Raw genomic sequence first — 22,304 nt, forward strand, 5'->3', positions numbered from 1 at the left:
GTGGTACTAAAGTTTTTGGCCAGGTGGCCAAGGAAGTGAGTGGATTTGTCAGGGAAGGGCACTCTTCATGACTCACACATGTGAACTGTGGTTAGCAAGCTGTCCTCTAACTACTTGGAAGCTTTGTCTCAAGCTCCAGAAGAGCATAGGCATGCCTGAAAACAGCTGTTCTGGTATTGTTTAGATGTTTAGGTAATAAAATCCATTATACCAAATAATTACCATTCTTAACACATCTATAAAGAGTGTAAACCCACAGTATCTCCTTTAAGAAATGAATTCCATAATCAAACATCTAATCATGTCTGGCATTTAATAGGTGCCTAATAATTATTTGTTCAGGCAATGAATAAATGATGCATTAAAAATGAAATAAATAAGAGTTGACTCTTTTTTCCCCCAGAAATATATTTCATTGTCACAAAAGAAAATACCCATAGTTATTATTCCCTAAAATGTGCATATGAGCTAGAGGCTGCTATTACCAGACACCCAAATTTTAAAATTAAATCATACATGCATAACTTAAAGGGGTTGGGGATTTAGCTCAGTGGTAAAGCACTTGCCTAGCAAGCACAAGGCCCTGCGTTTGGTCCTCAGCTCAAAAAAAAAAAAAAAAAGAATTATCACAAAATGGACATGGCCTAACAACACCGCTTCAGAAAATATTTAAAAGGTGAACCTATTTTGCAATAAATCGAAGTGATTAGGAATTTAAATTAATGTTTTGACTTCAAAATCTTGGGAGAGACAAACAGCATGACTTCAGCTTAGAGAGAGACCTCAAGTGCCTTTCTGAGTCCTGTTCCTCATGTAGCAACAGTGACAGCAGCCTCACTTTGGGGTGAAATCAGAGATTTATATCTGTGCTTTGTGGCTATCAAGATAACCACAAGATAGAGTCTAGCGTTTGTGGTTCTCATCTATGGTGATTGTGGTGGAACAGGCACATGCTGTTCTAGTTACTGATACTAGAAAAGCTTTGGTCTTTGTGCAGAGAAGGGCACATTCACTGATGAGTTAAACATGTATCACTGTAGTCTGTACAGACTTTTTGATTGTCTTCCTTATCAGGTAGTAAAAACTGAAGAATCATTTCTTGTTACTGGTTTTCAACAAATTGGGCAAATAGTTATTTTTAGATATATTGTGTGTAGAAGACCTTTTCGTAAATATGACCTAGAACTGTGCCTGTACCTCCCCCACATGCCTCCATATTACAGCTAACAGTTTACCTAGCTTTCCTGTATTTCACATCTGTTTTTAATCTCTTTAAAATAAAATAGTTGTAACTATATTAGGGCAAGTCCGATGAGACAGTGCTTGTATTGGCTAGAACCTGAGCGATACAGTGTAGCTAGGTTGGACTCCACTAATTAAAGAGCGTGTTAGCTAAGCATTTTGTGCAAGTCAGGCATTGGTGTATGTTGATTGACATGTTGGATCTGAGACGCAGTTGGCCTGCTCAGAATCTATGGTTTTTTTTTTTTGCAGAGCCCCTCACATGTGAGTTTCTCCTGCCTCTTAACATGCTTCTTATGGGAATGAACAAGAACATAAGACAGTAGAAAAGAAAATTGGAAGGTTATTTAATTCTGTGCCAATAATTTCACACTCAGGAGACAGAAGCAGGTGGATTCCTGTGAGTTGGAGGCCGACTTGGTCTACATTGCCAGTTCCTGGCCAGCCAAGGTTTACACAGTGAGAGCCTGTCTCAGAAACTAAATAAGCAAAACAACAACAAGAACAATAAAATCAAAGAAAACTATGAAGTTGACTATATCAATCTAGGGCACTTACGTGAGTCTGTGTGTTAGGTTATAAGAATAATAAAGCAGTGTTAAGCATTAGAAAGAACCTTCATTTATCCATGTGTACATGCCAGATTAAAAAGAACATTCATCCACGTCCACAAATGAGAGATTTGTTCCATTTTAATTCCAAGTAACTGTGGTATGAACATAAATTTTTTAAAAATTTTAAAAAGACTTCTATTAGGTATATAAGTATGTGCATCGTGTGTGCAATGCCCCTGGAGGCAAGAAAGGGGCACTGGATCCCTTGGCACTGGAGTCACAGGCAATTGTGAGTCACCTTGTAGGTGCTGGGTCCTCTGCAACAGTAGCTCGTGTTCCTAACTACCAAGCCATCTCTCCAGCCCCCGAACATAAAAATTTTGATTCGGTCTCTGTTTATGGATATTTGGTCCATTTTTAGCTTTGGCTATATGGATAAAACTGCTATGAATATTTATTTATAAACAATGAAGGATCTCTAATAATATATACTTAACTCAGTCTCGTGGCCAGCTAACAGGGTTCTAGACTGGACTATGAATGTCAGCTCTGGTGATCTGTGTTCCTTCTTCTCTTCAAGTGTCAGAAATGCATTCCATACTTGAGAAGTTCGCTTTGTTTATGCTTGATAAACAGCATAGGTCATGTAGGGTGAATGTTTGGTTAAATGTACACAATCCTGGTTCTTGGGTTTTATATCTTTAAAAAGATGGGAAGGAGCCGGGCAGTGATGACACAGGTCTTTAACTCCAGCACTCAGGAGGCAGAGGCAGGCGTATCTCTGTGAGCTCAAGGCAAGCCTGGCCTATAGAGCTAATCCAGGTCAGGCTCCAAAGCTACAGAGAAACCCTGTCAGAGAGAGAGAGAAAGAGAGAGAGAGAGAGAGAGAGAGAGAGAGAGAGAGAGAGAGAGAGAAAATCAGCTTCTTAGAAAATATGTTTATAGTTTTGAGAAAAAGTATTTATTCAGTCCATCAAGTAAGGGTAAATTAATCCCAAACTATTTTAAAAATTACAGACATTCCACTGTCCTTCTCCTAAAAAGATGTCATTTCGGAAAATGGATCCTAGTTGTACAATAGGATTTTACTGTCGAAACGTCCAGGACTTTGAACGAGCGTCTGAAGAAATCACTAAGGTACTGTATTAAAAGCCTGGTGTATAATGTTTGTAAATTACCTGAGTTAGAGTTTATAACAATAAACGTGCAAACTGTTACATGTTTGGAAATTTCTTCCTTGAATGTTACTAACTCTGGGGAGCCAGTGTTTGATACAAGGTTCCAGTGACTAGTGAAAGTGTTGTCCACTAGGTGGCAGTGTTGAAATAAAAATCCTGCCAACTCTGGCCCTGGACAAGCAGGTTACATCCTATTTAAGAGGATTTTAAAGGGCACTCCCTTAGGGGTAGAAGAAAAAATTAATGAAGAATTTGATCAAGTCAAATTTCATTTCTTTTTACTACAAGTGCTTCTTTTATTTATATATGTTTAAAGAGAAATGATATTTTTGCATTTCTTAGAACTGCTTTATCAAACGAAATGTGTTGTTACCTTTTAGTAACTGTGTCTTGTCTGGTCTGTTCTACTTAATTGCTCTTTGAAGGAGTTACTCAGCTACTTTTTACATTTAAACTGGTGCATGTTTTTGGTGTGTGAGCACAGCTGGAACGTATACGGATCTTTAATGCCTCCTATATTTAGTACTTTAGGAAAGAAAAAAGATTAGCTGCCCAAGAGGCCAGAGCACCTGGATGGGTGTCTTTACCAGTAGTTACATGGACTGTCCTTTTGTGGTAAGTCAGGATAACACTGGAGTCACCGTGAGGCACTCAGAACTTGTGCTCAGATGTAATAGGGATTTTCTTACTGTCTAACGTCCCTTTGAATTTATTCATTCAGGAAAGTAGACATATAGTAGCTTAACATTTTAGATCAGCAATGTAAAAACAGCATCAAAATATTAAGTACAAAATCTCAAATGAGAATTTTAGTTTACTTGACTTGCCAGGAAGAACAGGAAATTTAACAGGATGTGACTGAGAAATGAGTGAGGAGAAAGTGAGATCAGCGAGACCTTCCTCCATCCTGCCCACAGTCCTCACTTCTCACTCTCCCTGGCAACAGGGAGGCCAGTGAACAGAGCAGAACATGGAGTTCCCATTGCTTCCTTCCTTGAAATCAGAAGTGACAGTGTATGTTTTGGTTTGCTAATCCTTTGTGCTTGTAAAATACCATATATGTGCTAAAATATATAAATTCAGGCAATGCAGTGATAGATGTTTATATTGATGAGTATTTCCCACATAAAGGTGTGTTTCTCTGTTTTTATTAGCTTACTTTCTGTTTGGATCAGTAAGTGTGTTTGAAATGGGAGCACAGAGCACAGTCTACTCCTATGGCAAAGCGAAGCATTTACAGAGCAGTTATATATTGATCTTTCTGAATAAGAATAGTTACTATGGTTTTCTTCATCAGAAAAGCAATTAGAATTATTGCTGATGTATCAGGGCAATGTGCAGTGTTAAGGCAAAGGGAAACTATGCTGCAGTGTCTTCTGGAAGTTCCGAGAATTTTTAAGAGCCAGTTCCCTGCTTTCTTAAGATAGTGCTTTTGAGCTGTATCAAAGCCTCACTCTGTCAGTTGCTTTTGCTTGGGCAGTTCTAGGTTAAGCACACCCCCAGCCCCAACCAGAATTTGGTATTTTTAGTCAACCTAATTGTTTTCTTATTTCTTTTCTAATAGGACTTGTTTTCTGTTTTGTCATTTTGAAAATGAAGCTAGGCAGCCTGGAGAGTCATGTTTAATTTGTAATGTTCTGTGGGTGAATAGTCTCCTTTTGCTGTGTGATTGGAAAAATGTTAATAGAAATTATTAAGCTAGTTATTGTATGGACTGCATTCTGTCTGGTATGTACATAGCTACTGTTTACAAACATAAAGTGACCAAGATGGAAATCCTGGTTTGAATAAATCATAAAGCTTCTGGCCTTGAGTAACATTTATGCTTAAGGAGAAGGGGACATGACAGCAGACATATATTGCGTTGAATATGATAAGCATTCATATGAAACCAGAAATAAATTGATGGGGAAGGAAGCAGGTTGAACCCAGAGAGATGGCACATCCAAGTCCAAGTATTTTATTGTGGTGGTGATATTTAAGTGGAGCTTGGAAGCGCACGCAGAACTCCCATTGCTTGGTGAGAGGGGGCGTGCTTGAAGCCAAGGGAATAGTCAGAGGGCAGGCCAAGAGAAGCAGTTGTGGGGCGTACCCAGAAAGGGGCCCACTCTGAAGGAGTACACCAAGGACAGACTTTCTGTCCCCTGACGACCTGAGCCAGAGCCCCCAAGAGTGTGGTCTGGAGATTTCAGTTTCTGACAAAGCCATCTTTTACACCGGAATTGGAGAACTACTTGTGAGCTAACCCAGGGCACGCGATACTTGATATCTCCAGGTGTCACTAAGGACAAACATTCAATACATATATCTATTTCTCTTCATAGTAGACAACATGGTAGGTGTAGTAAACATGATTTCCCCAGAACTGTTGAAGTCATAAATGGTGGAAAGGAAAGTGTTCATTAATCACAGTAGAGGTAACGCACATCGCAAAGCAGGGAAGCCGTGTCTGAACGTCTGCGGCTTAGGAAGCCGTGCTAGGAAACAGGGCAGGGTGAGCGACACTCGAGAAGTACACTGACATAATATTGCAGAGAAGCGAGAATGTCAGGCTGAAGCCGCACATTAATAATGGATCTTATGACATTAAAATTTAAACTTCGGGCATATAGATGTATGAGGAAAAATGCCGGTATTCTCCCACTGAGCTTTTGAAAAATTACACGTATGCTGTAATTGCAAATCCAATGTCCGTGGCTTTCCTCAGTTGCATTCCTGTCCTTACTTGTTGCTGGTGACTTCCATATTGGATCAGTCTGTCCCACCCGCTTCATACAGCTACAGACATCATTTATTACTTGGTATGTTATTACATTTCTCAGTCTTTCTTTTGTCGATGGTCATTTGCTTATTTCAGTTTTTGTTTTGTTTGTTTGTTTTATTTTGTTTTTGAGACAGCATTTCCTTGTATAGCCCTGGCTGTCCTCGAACTTGCTCTGTAGAACACACTAGACTGGCCCCAGACTCACAGAGATCTGTCTCCTCTGCCTCTGGACTGCTGGGATCAAAGGTGTGTACCACTGCCCGGGTGCTTATTTCAGTTTTGAGTTACAAATAATATTCTATTTTTATTTTTTTTAAAGAGTTATTTATTTTCATGTGCATGAGTGTTTTATCTACAAGAATTTAAGTATATCACATGCAACACGGTGCCTGCGAAGGCCAGAGAGGGCATCAGGTCCCCTGGAATGGAGTTACAGATGGTGTGAGCAGCCATGGGGCTCTGAGAATTGAACTCAAGTCCTCTGCAACTGCTTTAGGTTCGAAGCCACCTCTCTAGCCCACAAACGGTATTTTAAAGAATATCCTTTTTTTCCCTCTGTCTTCCTGAGACAAGGTTTTTCTGTGTAGCAGTTCTGGCTGTCCTGGAACTCACTTTTGTAGACCAGGCCAGTCTGAACTCATAGAGATTCCCTTGCCTCTGCTTCCCAAGTGCTGGGATTAAGGGTGTATGCCACCACCGCCTGGCCCTAAAAAATATTCTTGTGTATATCTAATTCTTTTAGGATTGCATTAGACATATTCTGTGCATCAGTGCAGAAATGCTGGGCATAGAGATGCATGGTTCTGTGTTTACCACATGCTGTCCAGTGTTGTCCAAAGTGATCCTAAGGAGCAATATGCAAGAATTCCCCACACCTTGTGTGACAACAAGTGAATCTATCTGACTAAAATTTCAATCACTCTACTGGGTAGAGGTAGTATCTGTAGGGGTAGCTGTTCCAGCTTTGACCTGGAAATACTATCCCCATTGAAGCTTCTGGTAATTGTCACGCCTACGAGGCAGGGCCGAGACAGGAGCCCTTAAGACCCGAGATCTGGATGTGCCGGCTCTCTTGGTTCCTGGATCCTGGACAGTGGAGGTAGACCGAGCGGAGTTCTCCAGAGCACACTGCTGGACGCACTACACCTTTCCCGGATCCTGTAACCTATCCCTTCACTTGTCAGTTAGCCCACGAAATAAACCTCCCTTTTAACTACGTGGAGTTGCCTTAATACTTCCACCAATAAGTATCTGTTTGGAGTTTTAGTTTATATTTCTCTGATTGGTAGTGAGATTAAGCATCTTATGGGGTCTACTGGTCCATTTAGTTCCTCTTCTGTGATTTCTGGCTCCTTTCTTTCTCTATTTTTCATTAGGGCTACTTACTTATGAGGAAAGGCTTTGTAAATCTGGACAAGACTACTTTGATGGCTTTATATTTGGTAAATATATTCTGCTAGGTACATATAGTAAATATATTTTACTTGGTAATGATTTTTTTTTTTTTTCGAGACAGGGTTTCTCTGTATAGCTTTGGTGCCTTTCTTGGAACTCACTTTGTAGACTAGACTGGCCTCAAACTCACTGATACCTTTAATTTTAAGATACCAAATAATTATTTTTTAAATATATAGTATCAACCAAAACATTTGTTAACCAAAGATTATAAGCATACTGATTTCTTCCAGAACTTTCATGCTTCTGTTCTATATATTCTTAGAAACTTCCATGTTTTCCCCATATGGGTAAATGGTTATCCTGGTATCACTTATCAAGTGTAGTCTCTTTTCATTGATTTGTAACGCCCCTTTCCAGGATTCCTGGCTGAGACCCGAAGGTGTTAGGTTGGAGAGGAAGGACTTGGTTTGAGAAGGTCTGTGAAGAATCAAGCAGGCACTCAGACTTAGATCAGGAAAAGAGAGAACAGACGCAGGTCTAGAGGACTAGAGGGGAAGCGGGCCATTGATACGGTCGGTCACCGCGTCAAGAAGTACTCGAATGCCCTTCTGAACTTGTCAAAGCTGCCGAACCCATGTAGCTACACCCACTGATCTAACCTAGCTTTTCCTCTTCACGTCCTGGCAGAGGAATTTAACACCAGTTTCTTTTGCACAGTCAGGTTTGCTGGAATGCATACACAGCAGCTGCTGGCATCCCAGGAGTAGCTGCCTTCAGCTCTGCCTCTAGTCTTTCTGTCTTTCCTCTTCCTTCCCTCCCTTACACTTCTTATGTCCTTTATTTTCCTACCTGCTTTTTAATTTATGGAAAGATAGGTGATTGCCGTGGTTGGAATCTGAGATCTTCCTCACAGGCTCACGTGTTTGAACACCTGATTCTCGGCTGGTGATGGTATTAATGGCAGAGGCTGTAGAAACTTTAGGAGATGAGACCTGGCTAGTGGGGAGGCTTCACTGGGGTAGGCCTTTGGAGTTAGAGCCTGGTCCTGTTTGTGGTCCCAGTCCTTTTTGCCTTTGCCACGGGGAGTAGAGCTGTTCCTACCTCCACGCCTTCCCTGCCACAGTGGCCTGCACCCTGAAACTGGGAGCCCAGGCCAGTCTGGACCCTGCTTCTTCCAGTTCTTTGTCACAGTGATGAGTCGTGTAGATGGAGGAGCAAGAGGTTCAGGAGTGTGGGCATCAAGATGACTCAGTGGGTCAGGGCCTGCTGCCAGGCCTCACAGCTGAGTAAGAGTGTGGGTTATGGAATTCTCTGCTTCTTCTTTATATTTTATTGCTCTTTGTTTTATATATTTTGTGGTGATATCAGTAATTATGTGCAAATTTATGATTATTAGGCCTTACTCTTCAATAGAATCTACTGGTTGATTAAAATTTTTCTATTGGTTGATTTAAGAGTTTTATTAGATTTATTTGTTTTATTTTGTGGGTGAATGTTTTACCTGCGTGATGTCTGTGTCCCATTGATGTTCATAGTGCCCGGGGAGGTCAGAAGAGTGGCATCAGATCCTCTGGAACTGGAGTTACGGATGGTTATGAGCCACCATGTGGGTGCTGGGAATCAAACCTGGGTCCTCCGGAAGAGCAACAGGTGCTGTCAACACCAAGCCATCTCTTCAGTCCCTGGAGAGACTGAATATATAGAAACCTATATAAAGCCTTGAAAACTATGTAGCTGAGGCTGGACTGATTCTATTTTTAAAAATTATCTCAATTATCATTTGTGTGCCTTTACATGTGTGTGCGGTGTGTGTGTGTGTGTGTGTGTGGTGTGTGTGTGTGGTATGTGTGTGTATGTGTTTGTGTGTGGTGTGTGTGTGTTGTATGCAGTGTGTGTGTAGTGTGCAGTGTGTGTGTGTATGTGTGGTGTGTGTGTAGTGTGCAGTGTGTGTGTGTGTGTGTAGTGTGCAGTGTGTGTGTGGTGTGTGTGTGTGTAGTGTGCAGTGTGTGTGTAGTGTGCAGTGTGTGTGTGTGTGGTGTGTGTGTAGTATGCAGTGTGTGGTGTGCAGTGTGTGTGTGTGGTGAGTGTGTGTAGTGTGCAGTGTGTGTGTGGTGTGTGTGTGGTATGTGTGTGTAGTGTTCAGTGTGTGTGTAGTGTGCAGTGTGTGTGTAGTGTGCAGTGAGCAGTGTGTGTGTGTGTAGTGTGCAGTGTGTGTGTGCAGTGAGCAGTGTGTGTGTGTGTAGTGTGCAGTGTGTGTGTGTAGTGTGCAGTGTGTGTGTATGTGTGTGGTGTGTGTGTGTAGTGTGCAGTGTGTGTGTGTGTGTGTGTGTGTGGTGTGTGTGTGTAGTGTGCAGTGTGTGGTGTGTGTGTAGTATGCAGTGTGTGGTGTGCAGTGTGTGTGTGTGGTGAGTGTGTGTAGTGTGCAGTGTGTGTGTGGTGTGTGTGTGGTATGTGTGTGTAGTGTGCAGTGTGTGTGTAGTGTGCAGTGTGTGTGTAGTGTGCAGTGAGCAGTGTGTGTGTGTGTAGTGTGCAGTGTGTGTGTGTAGTGTGCAGTGTGTGTAGTGTGTAGTGTGCAGTGTGTGTAGTGTGCAGTGTGTGTGTATGTGTGTGTGTGTGTGTGTAGTGTGCAGTGTGTGTGTATGTGTGTGGTGTGTGTGTGTAGTGTGCAGTGTGTGTGTGTGTGTATGTGTGTGGTGTGTGTGTGTAGTGTGCAGTGTGTGGTGTGTGTGTAGTATGCAGTGTGTGGTGTGCAGTGTGTGTGTGTGGTGAGTGTGTGTAGTGTGCAGTGTGTGTGTGGTGTGTGTGTGGTATGTGTGTGTAGTGTGCAGTGTGTGTGTAGTGTGCAGTGTGTGTGTAGTGTGCAGTGAGCAGTGTGTGTGTGTGTAGTGTGCAGTGTGTGTGTGTAGTGTGCAGTGTGTGTAGTGTGTAGTGTGCAGTGTGTGTAGTGTGCAGTGTGTGTGTATGTGTGTGTGTGTGTGTAGTGTGCAGTGTGTGTGTGTGTGTGTGTGTGGTGTGTGGTGTGTGTGTGGTGTGTGTGTGTGTGTGTAGTGTGCAGTGTGTGTGTGTGTGTGTGTGGTGTGTGGTGTGTGTGTAGTGTTCAGTGTATGTGTGTGGTGTGTGTGTGTATGTGTGTGGTGTGTGTGTGTAGTGTGCAGTGTGTGTGTGTGTGTGGTGTGTGGTGTGTGTGTGTAGTGTGCAGTGTGTGTGTGTGTGTGTGTGGTGTGTGGTGTGTGTGTGTAGTGTGCAGTGTGTGTAGTGTGTAGTGTGCAGTGTGTGTGTAGTGTGCAGTGTGTGTGTATGTGTGTGGTGTGTGTGTGCAGTGTGTGTGTAGTGTGCAGTGAGCAGTGTGTGTGTGTGTAGTGTGCAGTGTGTGTGTGTAGTGTGCAGTGTGTGCAGTGTGTGTAGTGTGCAGTGTGTGTGTATGTGTGCAGTGTGTGTGTGCAGTGTGTGTGTGTGTGGTGTGTGGTGTGTGTGTATACATGTGTAGGTCAGAAGACAACTTGTAGGAGTCAGTCCCCTCCTTCCACCCTGTGGATTCCCACCATCTAACTCAGCTGTCAGCCCTGGCAGGGTCCCCTTTACCCACTGAGCCATCTCCATGGCCCACTTTCCTGATCCCCTTGCCTCTCTCTGCATCACAAGTGTTGGGACTTCAGGCCTGCACTACCTCGCCTGGCCCAGCTGAGTCATTTACAATTACATGATTAGAACTGCGGTCTCGTCTCTCTAATATTTCCTGCCTTACATTCTGTGCTTTGCTGTCCACAACTTGGATCTTGTAGGATTCTGAATCCCTTGTGTTGTAGTGAGCGTCACCTCTTCTGATGCCTCGGTTCCTTCACGGCTCATGCTGCTTTCGTCCGGGGTCTGTCTTACTTAATTGTTTTCATGGTTATTTCTTTTAGCACTGTTTGTGATGAAAAAAAATAGTGCTTTTGTTTACGGCTTTATTTTGCCTCCATGTTAAAGAAACAGTTTGAAATTTTAAAGAAGAGTTGAAAATATAATACAGTTAACTTTGCTCCGGAGCCATTTGAGAGTAATTGCGAGCATAATGCCCCATTATGCTTGAATAATTGAGTGTGCAGTTCTTACAAACAAGGACATTCTCCTGCCTAAGTTCAGTTTAGCTGTCAAAACCAGGGAAGTGACATTGTTTATCACATTGGCGTCTGAGCTTCAGAAGGGACCGCTTTTACTACTTACCTGGTGTAGTTGAGGGACTAGCTGATAGCAGTGTGTGACAGCTGTGTATCTTGAATCTGCTTTAATCTTAGACGTTCACCGTCTTCCTTGCCTCTCACATGATCTTGTACTTTTAAAGATGACTAGACTTGCCTAAAACAAACGCAAAACCAAAACAAATACAGGACATTTTTTGATAATTTTACAGCTTGTTCCCTCAGGATTTTCAGGTCCTCCACATTTGTCAGGTGTACTACAGCAGGTGACACAGAATACTGTATTCTTACTGAATTTTAGGGGCTGGCCTATGATTTCATTTTGTGTTTTGCTGGTAGCTAGCTAGCTTCCATCACTTCAGGTGATGTCTACTGCATCATTGTACTTAGTACTCCAGAGAGACGTCTCCCACCGTGGCGTGGAAGCCTGCTTTGCCCGGCCCCATCTAGTGGCTTCAGAAATGAATTGTCCTGGAGGTATTTTCATGGGACACAGGGCTCTGTGTTTGTGACATTTCTCCCCTTGTTTTCTGGCCTCTGGTATGATCTGCTCTGCCTCGTTAGGGTTTTCACTCCGTGAGATGTGCTCACCTCCTTTGCTTGCAGCAGCTTTCCATCAGGCCTTTTATCTATTTCATTCATTCCTCAGGGTTGCTCTTAGTGGTAGAGTTATTTTGACACACACTCTTTTATCAGGCTCTCCTAACAATGATATTTATAAAGTGTCATTTAGCTATTTTTTAAGCTCTATGACTTGCTATAAAATAAAAAGATCAATTTTAAAAAATCATAAAATTATTTTTATTTTTTTTTATTCACTAGAATTTTGCCACAAGTTCTATGTATAGAAAGAGGCCTGTTACATTTTATCTAATATCCATCCAAAGGAATATGGACACTAAAGTAAATTACAAAAGTACTAAAGTAAGGCATGGCAAATGAGAAAGAACTTGGTTCCTGTATAAATCAGCAATGCCATTTTTATGGGCCTTGCCCTCAAACTGGATCCTTCTTCACCTCATGCCCTATGTCTGAAGCATAGGAAGCGCCTGTCGTCTCTCAACGTGTACTCTGAGTGGTAACTTCTGGCCCCTCTCGGCATCCTCCTTGAAAGTTTGCTCTAGTTTCTCAACAGTCACCTTGTTACACCTACAGTGTAGCCAGAAGTGTTCCTGTGTCCCGCCTGGTCCGCAGCAGCTCAGACCCAAGTAAGCACACAGAGGCTTGTATCAGTTAAAACTGCTCAGCCATTAGCTCAGGCCTACCACTGACTGGCTCTTACATTGAAACTCAGCCCATTTCTGCTGATCTATATGTCACCGTGTGTTCTGTGGCTTTACCTGTGTGCCATGACCTGTGCTCCCTGGATGGCGTCTCCTGCCTCAGCAGTTTTCCTCTTCCCAGAATTCTCCTTGTCTGCTTATCCCACCTATACTTCCTGCCTGGCTACTGGCCAGTCAGTGTTTAATTAAACCAGTGTACCAAACCACTATCCCACAGCACTAGAGTCTGTTGTCAACACAGCTGCCCTAGTGATTTTATATAAAATGTAATCAAGGGGCTGGAGAAGTGGTTCAGTGGTTAAGAGCACTCGCTGCTCTTGAAGAGGACCTGGGTTTGATTCCTAGCAGCCGTGTAGTGGCTCACAGCCCTCTGTCACTCTAGTTCCAAGGGATCTGATGCTGTCTTCTGGCCACATGGCTATTGCATGAATGTAGTGAGCAGATACAAGCAAAATACCCATTCCTCTAAAATAATAACATATTAAGTAAAAAATGTGGTTAGGGCTGTGCTGGTAACTTGTCATTCATACCTTTATAGTTCCTTTCCAACCCATTCAGTGTCAAAGCTCAAAGCATACTAACTCATAAGACTTCAGAGGCACAAAAGCAATCCCCGTTTCCTCCCCCATCATCCCCGGACCTCACCGTCTGCTGTGCATCCGTGGACATGCTCTTTCCCTCTCTGATATGCTGTGCCTCTGTGGACATGCCTTTTCCATCCTTGTACATCAGTCTCTCAGTAGTGAAGATAAGAACAGTGCTGTCTTTAACACTGTCCTGAAGACAAGACTGAGTGCATGGTTGATGAAGTCTGTCCGCCCTGGTTTACTATGTCGCTGCCAGCCCGCAAACGGGCTGACTTCACATGTCCTTTTCACAGAGTGTCCAGTTTCTCTCTGTTTAAGGAATTTTTCTTGAAATTGAGAAAATAATTTCATTTTATCCTGTTTGATCTGCTTTTCATGATGTCTCTTTGCATCTCTATTCTGCTTCTTTCCATGTTCTGCAAAGCAGACCTGTGGCTTTCCATAAGTTCTGCCAGCACACCTGCTTGGCCTATGGGATGAGCTTGCACACCCTCCATTCCACTGCCCCGTACTCGGTGTAATGGGGACTGTTTATATTTTCTCTCAATGGTTCCCAGACTGATGATGATTATTAAATAAGGGACTCTTTTTGTTGGCAAACATATTACCTGACAGTGTTACTGTTTGAGGCCAGAAAATTGCACAAAAAATGAGAGTATTAAGAAATTAATTGGGCTGGGGAGACGGCTCAGAGGTTAAGAGCACTGACTGCTCTTCCAGAAGTCCTGAGTTCAATTCCCAGCAACCACATGGTGGTTCACAGCCATCAATAATGAGATCTGGTGCCCTCTTCTGGCATGCAGGCATACATGGAGGCAGAGTGTTGTATACATAATAAGTAAATAAATCTTTTTTTAAAAAAAAAATAAATTAATCATTGGGGCTGCAGAGATCACTCAGTGGTCAGGAGCACTGACCATGATTCCAGAGGACCTGGATTCAATTCCCAGCACTCACATGGCAATGTATAGCTATCTGTAATTCCAGTTCCAGGGGATCCAACACCCTTATCTGCTTCAAGAGATCCTGAACACATGTGAGGCACATAACTCACAGGAGCACAAATATTCATGCAAAAATAAATGATAAATCAATAAAATTAAAAAAGAAATAATTTAATTATAGAATAGAGGTTAACACAAAAATAAATGTATCTGGATAGTTATCCTCTAGCTACAGAAGCAAATTGGTATGACATGTTGACTTTCAAGATCTTAAAGGCGGTTCAATGCAAATCTAACATTTGTTAAGCCCTTTCTAAGCATTCTACGTATTGTCTTGCTTACACTACATGAACTTTCTGAGGTAGATGCTGTTACATGCTTTATACAGCTAAGAAAGTTTTAGAAAGGTCAACAACTCTCACAAAATCATAATTACTGGGGCTGGAGAGATGGCTCAGTGGTTAAGAGCCCTGGCTGCTCTTGCAGGGGACCCGGGTTTGATTCCCGCATGACAGCTCACATCCGTTTGTAACTCCAGTTTCAGGGGTCTGATGCCCTCTTCTGACCTCTGTAGGCACCAGGTGTGCATGTGATGCATTGCCTTACATGCAGGCAAAACACTCATACACATAAAATAAGCAATTCTTTAGAAGAAATGGAGGTGACGGTTAAGTAGTGGTGCCCAGTCAAGCCGTTGCTGCAACTCCAGACTGCTCATCTGTCACAGCCTCCGTTTACATGTGAATCCACCTTCTGGCAGCAGACCAGCTCTATTTCTGGCAGCAGAGAGCACATTCCTGAAAGTTTTTTCAGTTTTCAGGTAGATCCTGCTGCTGAGGAGTTGTTCACTTTTGTTGTTTGTTTTATGTTTGGTTGGAACTGGTCTCTGTGTGCCTTGTCCAAAGTAGTCACACAGAGAGCCAGAGAGCGAGAGCGAGTTTGCTTTCGTGTCTCAGATCAAGATTCCCGTTTTCTGCAGTGTGCAGTTTCCTGCATCTGTCACTGTTTCAGAAAACGTCTCTGTGAAATCATGTTTGTGATATTGCCCAAAGATGCTCACTCTTGCTCCACATTCTCCAACTACACCCTTTTCCTTCTGGGATATAGTGATAAGAACAATTGATTTCTTGTGTTAATCTTCAGGGGTTTATAGTTTCATGAGGAAGACAAGAATAGACATTAACAATAAATGAATCTGTATGTTTAATAAATGCCGGAAGACTAACATTGTGATAATAATGGTAACCATGATAAAGCTAACACATTAGACACCAGACAGTCTTGTAAGAACTTTAAATGCATTAACTGAGTCAGTCTGCACAGCAGCTCTGTTGGGTAGATACTCATATTGCTGGTGTTTACAGCTGAGTGAGGCGAGACAGTCTGGTCAGCTAACTCTCTCAGGCCCACACAATGAACAGGTATCTGGCTTTGAACAGGGTCTGCTGGTGCCACAGCTGATGTTAGTCGTCTATACGCTATACTGGACAAGTCTGTAGGGCTCTGGAGGAGCTAGTCAGTGTGGTCTGAGGTAGGTCAGTAGAACCTGGGCTAGACCCAGAAGGACTGACCCCTGTACAATCAGGAAAGAAGTGTGAGGAAGGACTAGACAGCACTGTGGATAGAAACTCTCGGAGGAATGCTGTGAGAAATTTGTGGTAGAATGGTTATCAATGGAGTGTTTAAGCAAGCAGACCACCTTTGCATCCGTCTCATCAGGACCTGTGAGATCTGCCCTTGAGGACCATGCTTTCTCGTCTTCTCTGTCTGTGTGTTCAAACGTGCCGAGGATCCTGGCAGCCACAGTGTTTGGTCCCTCTGGCTCCTCTGCCTGCAGCATTTACTTCCTGTCATTCAGGACTCAGCCTGGCTGTTTCTGACCACGGAACCTGAAGACATCCTTAGCACATGGCCTTGCTTTAGTATTTTTACCATGCTCCTCATCTGTGAATGACACACGAACACCCTGGGTACTTCTTTAATCCCTGTCTCTTTTCCTGCATTTTTTCTTTCTTTCTTTCTTTCTTTCTTTCTTTCTTTCTTTCTTTCTTTCTTTCTTTCTTTCTTTCTTTCTTCTTTCCTTCCTTCCTTCCTTCCTTCCTTCCTTCCTTTCTTTTTTTTTTGCAAGGAGAATCCTGATTGTATTTGTGATGATAATGTGCCTCTTCACTCCTGTTCTGAGGGTCTCCGTCATTTAGAAACACTTTGGGCAGCGAAGCCTGGGTGGGCACAGAGTTTGGGGGATGTCTAGCTGATGAGATGGGAAGTAGATGCCATGTTGTCACTCTCAGATCTACTTGACCCTACACTGAAGGCAAACTAAACATATGGGAGGTTAGTGATCTTACTGTAATTAGGGGAGTGAGGCCAGGGAATTATAGAAACTGTCTTTTAATGTCAACTAAACAGTGCAGACTTTTAAAAAAAGACTTCTTGTTGATGAAACAGTTCCCACCATTTAAAATCTTTGTTAATTGTTTTTGTTTTTGTTTGTTTAAACAACAGCAGCATCGTGATGACTTCCAAGTTTTGACATTGTGAAGATAACTGCCGTCAACTTATATATGCAGGATTTTAAATAAGTGTATTTATTTTTATTTTATTCATATGAATATTTGCCTGGTGAATGTATGTGTACCACATGTGTTCCTGGTGCCTGTGGAGGTGAAAGGGTGTTGGATCCTATGGTACTTGAGTTACAGGCAGTTGAAGATGCCATGTAGGTGCTGGGAACTGAACTTGGGTCCTCTACAAGAGCAGCCAGTGCTCTTCACTGCAGAATCACCTGTCCATCCCTATGTGCAGGTTTTATGTGGACATTGCATTTTAACTAATTTGGACAAACCTTTGTTCTTAATTTTATGTGTATGGGTGTTTCCCACATGTGTGCCCACGGAGGGCAGAAAGAGGGTGTCGGATCTCCTGGAACTGGAGTTTTAGATGGTGTTGAGCTGCTGTGTGGGTTCTGGGAATTAAATCTTGGTCCTCTGGAGAAGCAGTCAGTGTTCTTAACCCTGAGCTGTTTCCCCAGCTCCCTGGATAAACCTTTAATTTATTTCTCATTTGAGAGCCTCTAGCATTATTTTAAATAAACTCAGAAAGATTTGATAGCTCTCAAAGCTGGAATCACACTCTTTGTATAGGAGGCCTTACATTGCAGGAGGGTAAGTGTGCTTTACAAAGGGTAAACGTTTTCTTTCTGACTTTTTCCCTGGGGTGTAGCTGTAAATCTGATGATAGATGAGCGTCTTGGTCATAGCTAACAAACCCAAAAGACTCCTTTCTGATCTTGAAAGGAAAGGTGAAGATTCCAACATTAGCTATGCTGTGTTGATCTGAAAACAATGTAATATGGATGCTTGCCCATCAGATACTGGACTTTACAAGTGACATGAAATGGATGTAAAATGACAGGCAGGTCTGGCACATACCCCAGCTGTTGGCTGGTGAAGATGGTTCCTCAGATGCCAATCCTTTCCGCCTCTTGTTCTTTATTTCCCATATTTTTGCCCTTCTCCTCTCTTTTGTAGAATGCAAATCAAATAAACTAGAGCAATGCATAAATTAGAAGCCTGATATGAATTACGAGATCCGGTTTCATCACCTCGAATGTTTTTAGTACTGGATGTTTTAATATGGTTTGTTTCCATGCAACAAGAAGATGTGTTTTATGTTAAATGTCTTGTTGAAATGTTTTTTAACATTATTTCTTTTGCCAGAGCTACCTTTTTAAGCCATGTTTCAAGAGAATCTACAAATGTAGTGTGTGTGTGTGTGTGTGTGTGTGTGTGTGTGTGTGTGTGTGTGTTTGAGAAAGAGAGGGAGAGATAAATCTACAGGTGATAACAAACCATATTTAACTGATGGTTAGTGATGTGTATATGTACAGTTGATATTCTCTCAGCCTTTGCTGTGTAACTTGAAATTTTCAGAGTTTTAATGGTCTTTATTAACAACAAAATTTTGGTTTCTCCTGGGGCTGTTGGTAATACCTATAATTCCAGCATTCCAGAGGCAGAGGCAGGGCCATTGTGAGGTTGAAACCAGTCTGGGGACAGAATGACATCTTATCTCAAAAATGAAAAAAGAAAATTTTCTGTACAAACATTCTTCAGAGAAAGTTTTCTGTTCATTTTAATGAACATTGTTTATATTTTAATAGAATTTATTTAATAGAAAAATTTAAAATTGTTCAAAGTACGCTTGAATCTACAATTTACAAACGATTATTTATATAAGAGTTGCAGGTCCCCACAAGATTTTAGGGGCTGCTTTTTTTTTTTTTTATAAGGAGGCAATGTGTCATTACTGTACAAGAGATCACTCTTTCATGTTGCTTGGATTAAAGCAGAAATATTTCAGTCAAAATTGTTGGTAAAGGAATCTTTGAAAAGACTAAACCTATTTCTTTACTTTTATTACATTTTTTAAATGCATATGCCATTTTTTACATGTGGAAATCAGAGGACAACTTGTGGGAGTTAATTCTCTCTTTCCACCATGTGGGTGCTAGGTATTAAACTCAGGTTTACCCACTGAGCCATCTCATTGGCCCTCAAACTGAATTTTTAAGAGAGCTTTGTAGGGCTGGAGAGATGGCTCAGAGGTTAAGAGCACTGACTGCTCTTCCAGAGGTCCTGAGTTCAATTCCCAGCAACCACATGGTGGCTCACAACCATCTGTAGTGAGATCTGGTGCCCTCTTCCGGCCTGCAGGGATATATGCAGATAGAACACTGTGTACAGAATAAATAAACCTTGAGAGAGAGAGAGAGAGAGAGAGAGAGAGAGAGAGAGAGAGAGAGAGAGAGAGAGCGCTTTGTATTATTGCTTTCAGTCTTTAAAAACAATTCTCTCATAGATGATGAGGGAGAGTGATTTGCCCAAGGCCACCTTGAGGTAGTTGCAGAATTGAGACTAGACCAGACTGTCTGACTTGGTGTCACGCTGTTTTTATGAGTGTCACCTTAACAAACTATCTTTCACAGCATTTCACCACCATTTTGTAGCATTCTGGTTACTAGCTAGAAGAAATATGAGCTAGTTCCTCAGCATGACAACAAAGCAGTGGGGCTAGAGGACTGTGGGAGACCTTGGAGTGGAAGGGCTTGATGACCTAGCTTGTACTTTTATGGGTAAACTGTGGTGCTGATCAACTTGACTCCTGTAGATAGGACAGTGCAAACAATAGCGCTGGGTGAATGTAAGAGAGAAATGCTCACGACAAGGCCAGGGCTGAGACGGTTAGTTTTGTCACGTGGCCCTACTATGCGCAGTGTGTGATTCATTGTGCTGTCTCTTACAGATGCTGAGCATTTCCTCTAAGGAGAAGTATCCATTATTCACTTTCGTAAACGGCCATTCCAGAGACTTTGATTTTACATCTACTGCAGCCAGTGAAGAAGACCTTTTCTCAGAAGATGAGAAGAAAAAATTCAAAAGATTTAGCACAGAAGAGTTTGTCCTACTTTAAAGAGTCATGCATTTGTGTCTATGAGGAGAGCTTGACTACGGGGGGAGCCACGAAGAGTGACAAGCACACTCAAGATCCTCAGTCATCAGATCCCAGCTGTGCGTGTCCTTTTAACCGTGCACATTTGAAAACACCCAAACTTTAAAGGTATTTTTCTGAAAGGAATGGCTGATGGCTCTAGTTTTCTGGTGATAAATAACAATGATTCTGGTTGCATTTCTATTTCCCAAAGATGTGCTGATGAAACACTACCTTAACTGTAAGCCTTTTGGTCCCCATCAACTTCTACCTGAGCCCATTGGTCCCCTGGAGGTTTTGATACAGGTTCCCTCAAAGATTGGGATCACCAAATTAATTTTCAAAGCCTTGCTTGGTGTTAATGTCAGGAGACCAGAGACTGGGTCTTCAGAACTTCCCAGGCTCCTGCTGGTAAGGGAACCAGAGGATGCCTTGGCTTTGTGTATCTAGATAACTAAATGGACACATGAAATCATGTAAGCAGGATTTTCAGGCAATACTTAAAAATATGGTTTTATAATAGCTACTCATTATGCTTGCTGCAGAGCAATGAAGAATGAATATAAAGCATTGTGTTTTCTTTTCTTCCTTCCTTTCTTTTCTTTTTCTTTTTTTGTCCTGGGGATTAACTCAGGGCCTTGTACATGCTAGGCAGGTGTTCCACCTCGGGGCTGTCCTGAAGTGTCGATTTTTCCCATGTATTTAAAAGTTAAGTTGTCAGTAGTATCTATATTTATTTTAATTAGGTAAAGGAAATTCCAGAATAGTTGTATCATTTGTTCCTATCTTAAAAGTGAAATTTTATGGAAATCCAATGTATTACCCAATTTTTAAGTCTAAAGATGAATACCAAGAAAGATGTGGATGCTTTCTGATTTTTCTGTTTGTTTAAAGTGATGTCATGGTGTTTAGAAGTTGAGACTATTTACAGTTTAAATCTGCCTTAAGTGTGTTGTGAGTTTACTTAAAGACAAATTTGTGATATATTGAGAGTTATTACCATGCCAGGTTTATAAAACAAATACTTTAATAAAAATGTGAGAACATAAAATACTTTTGTTTTGGTTTTAATGTTTGGATTATTTTAATTCTCCCATGAATGAAAAAAAATCATTATCTCAAATGAATTCTATTTGTTTCTGATGAATGGAAATAATGCCTGAAGCAGAGGATTAACTATTTTACGAAACTTCTGTGTTTCAGTGTGGAATGATGACTTATAAAGATGTAAAAGTTTGTATCGTGTAGTCATTGCCCTGCTGTATCAGAGAAGCCCTTTGTATACAGTTGCATGTGAAGCCAAAACAGAGGGCGTGAGATAGCTTCAGTAAGCCTGAAGAATAAAAACAGGTTTGACATTTCCCGTTGAGGATGGTTTATTGAATTGAAGCAGTCTAAAATCTAAATTTTCCCTTTGCCCTAGATAAATCTGGACAAATTAAGTTCAATACTAATTTTCCTAGAATGTCAAGGCAGTATAAGAATGAGAAGCCAAGAATATGCCAGATTTTATGTGCTGCATTCGTCTCTCATCTCAGATACTGCAGGATTGGACAGTAGACACATCTCATGCGAACACTTACAGCATTACGTGGATCAGCACTGATTGTAAATGTTCCTGTGTAAGAATGCTGTAAAAGCTTGTAGTTACAGAAGAACTCTTTACTTCCCCAGCTCTTTAAAAGATAATATTAAAGTAGAATATTGGAGGGGGACAACATTCTACCCAGACAATGGTAAGGAGAGAGGAGGTAACAACTGTTTACATTAAATTCTATTTAACATGCTGTTTCAGAATATTGTGCAGTCAAAACAAACCAGTCTTACAACACAATCATCTACCTGACTAGGAATAACTGTCTAGAATCAGAAACTTTTAGCATAATAATATGCACCTAAAGTATATTTAGTAATGTATAGGGGTGAATGAATGTATGGGTAGAAATTAAGAGTGATGGGTTTATCTTGGTTATTTACTGATTCACCTTCATCTGAGGACCAGCCGAAGCTAGGCTTCTCTCTCACTAGGGAAGCAGCAGCTGGACTCTACCATTAGGGTCAGCCTAGAAGCACTTTGCTTGGAAGCATGTCAGGGACCCTTCGGAGTGCTTTCTTCCAAGGCAGACTCTAAGATGAGCTCTCTTTAGAGTTCTGATGGAGTGAGTCTCCTATTGAAGAACTAGACCTTACAGGAACATTTTAGAAGTGACTTTGTACAAGTTTTGATAGAACTTTAAAGTTTTCCTTTGTCTTCTTTATAAGGCTTGATGTTGTGAATTATTTTTTTTTTTTGCCAGAGTGTAAACCACCAGCAGACAGTTTTAACAGCCATCCTTTCCTGAATAAATGAATGAATAGATAAAAAGATCCATTATAGTGTGAGTATTTCCAGAAAATTTCCCTGAGGTTTCCATGTTTCTGCTATTACATCAAACCAATCTCATTAAATCTGTGTTAGTGAGAAGATAATCTTAGGAGATTACTAATCCGGATCACTCTGGGATCTCTCCACCTTAGAATTTGACACTGTCTGAGGAAAACACAGTTTTGTCAGTTAATTCTAACTCTAGAGAACTGACATTAAAACAGAAAGCAACAAAATGACTTCCCTGGGTAATCCATCCAATTTTTGGTTAGAAACCTGCTTTTTGGTGGTCTTTAGTTGGCCTCTCTTCTTCTGTAC

General features: G+C 41.5%; 1 protein-coding gene across 2 annotated transcripts in view; it reads left to right on the plus strand.

The window, feature by feature from the left end:
• Window positions 1-20,684, plus strand: part of Atg4c (autophagy related 4C cysteine peptidase) — a 72,239-nt gene extending 51,555 nt beyond the window's left edge. For both annotated transcript variants that reach the window (XM_036177856.1, XM_036177857.1), the window contains exons 10-11: window positions 2,814-2,933; window positions 19,436-20,684. In XM_036177856.1, coding sequence (XP_036033749.1) covers window positions 2,814-2,933; window positions 19,436-19,603 — 288 coding nt within the window. In that variant the 3' untranslated portion in view covers window positions 19,604-20,684. The remainder of the gene's footprint in view (window positions 1-2,813; window positions 2,934-19,435) is intronic.
• The last annotated feature ends 1,620 nt before the right edge of the window (window positions 20,685-22,304 follow it).

This window comes from Onychomys torridus, chromosome 2 (assembly GCF_903995425.1).
Source record: "Onychomys torridus chromosome 2, mOncTor1.1, whole genome shotgun sequence".
NCBI lineage: Eukaryota > Metazoa > Chordata > Mammalia > Rodentia > Cricetidae > Onychomys > Onychomys torridus.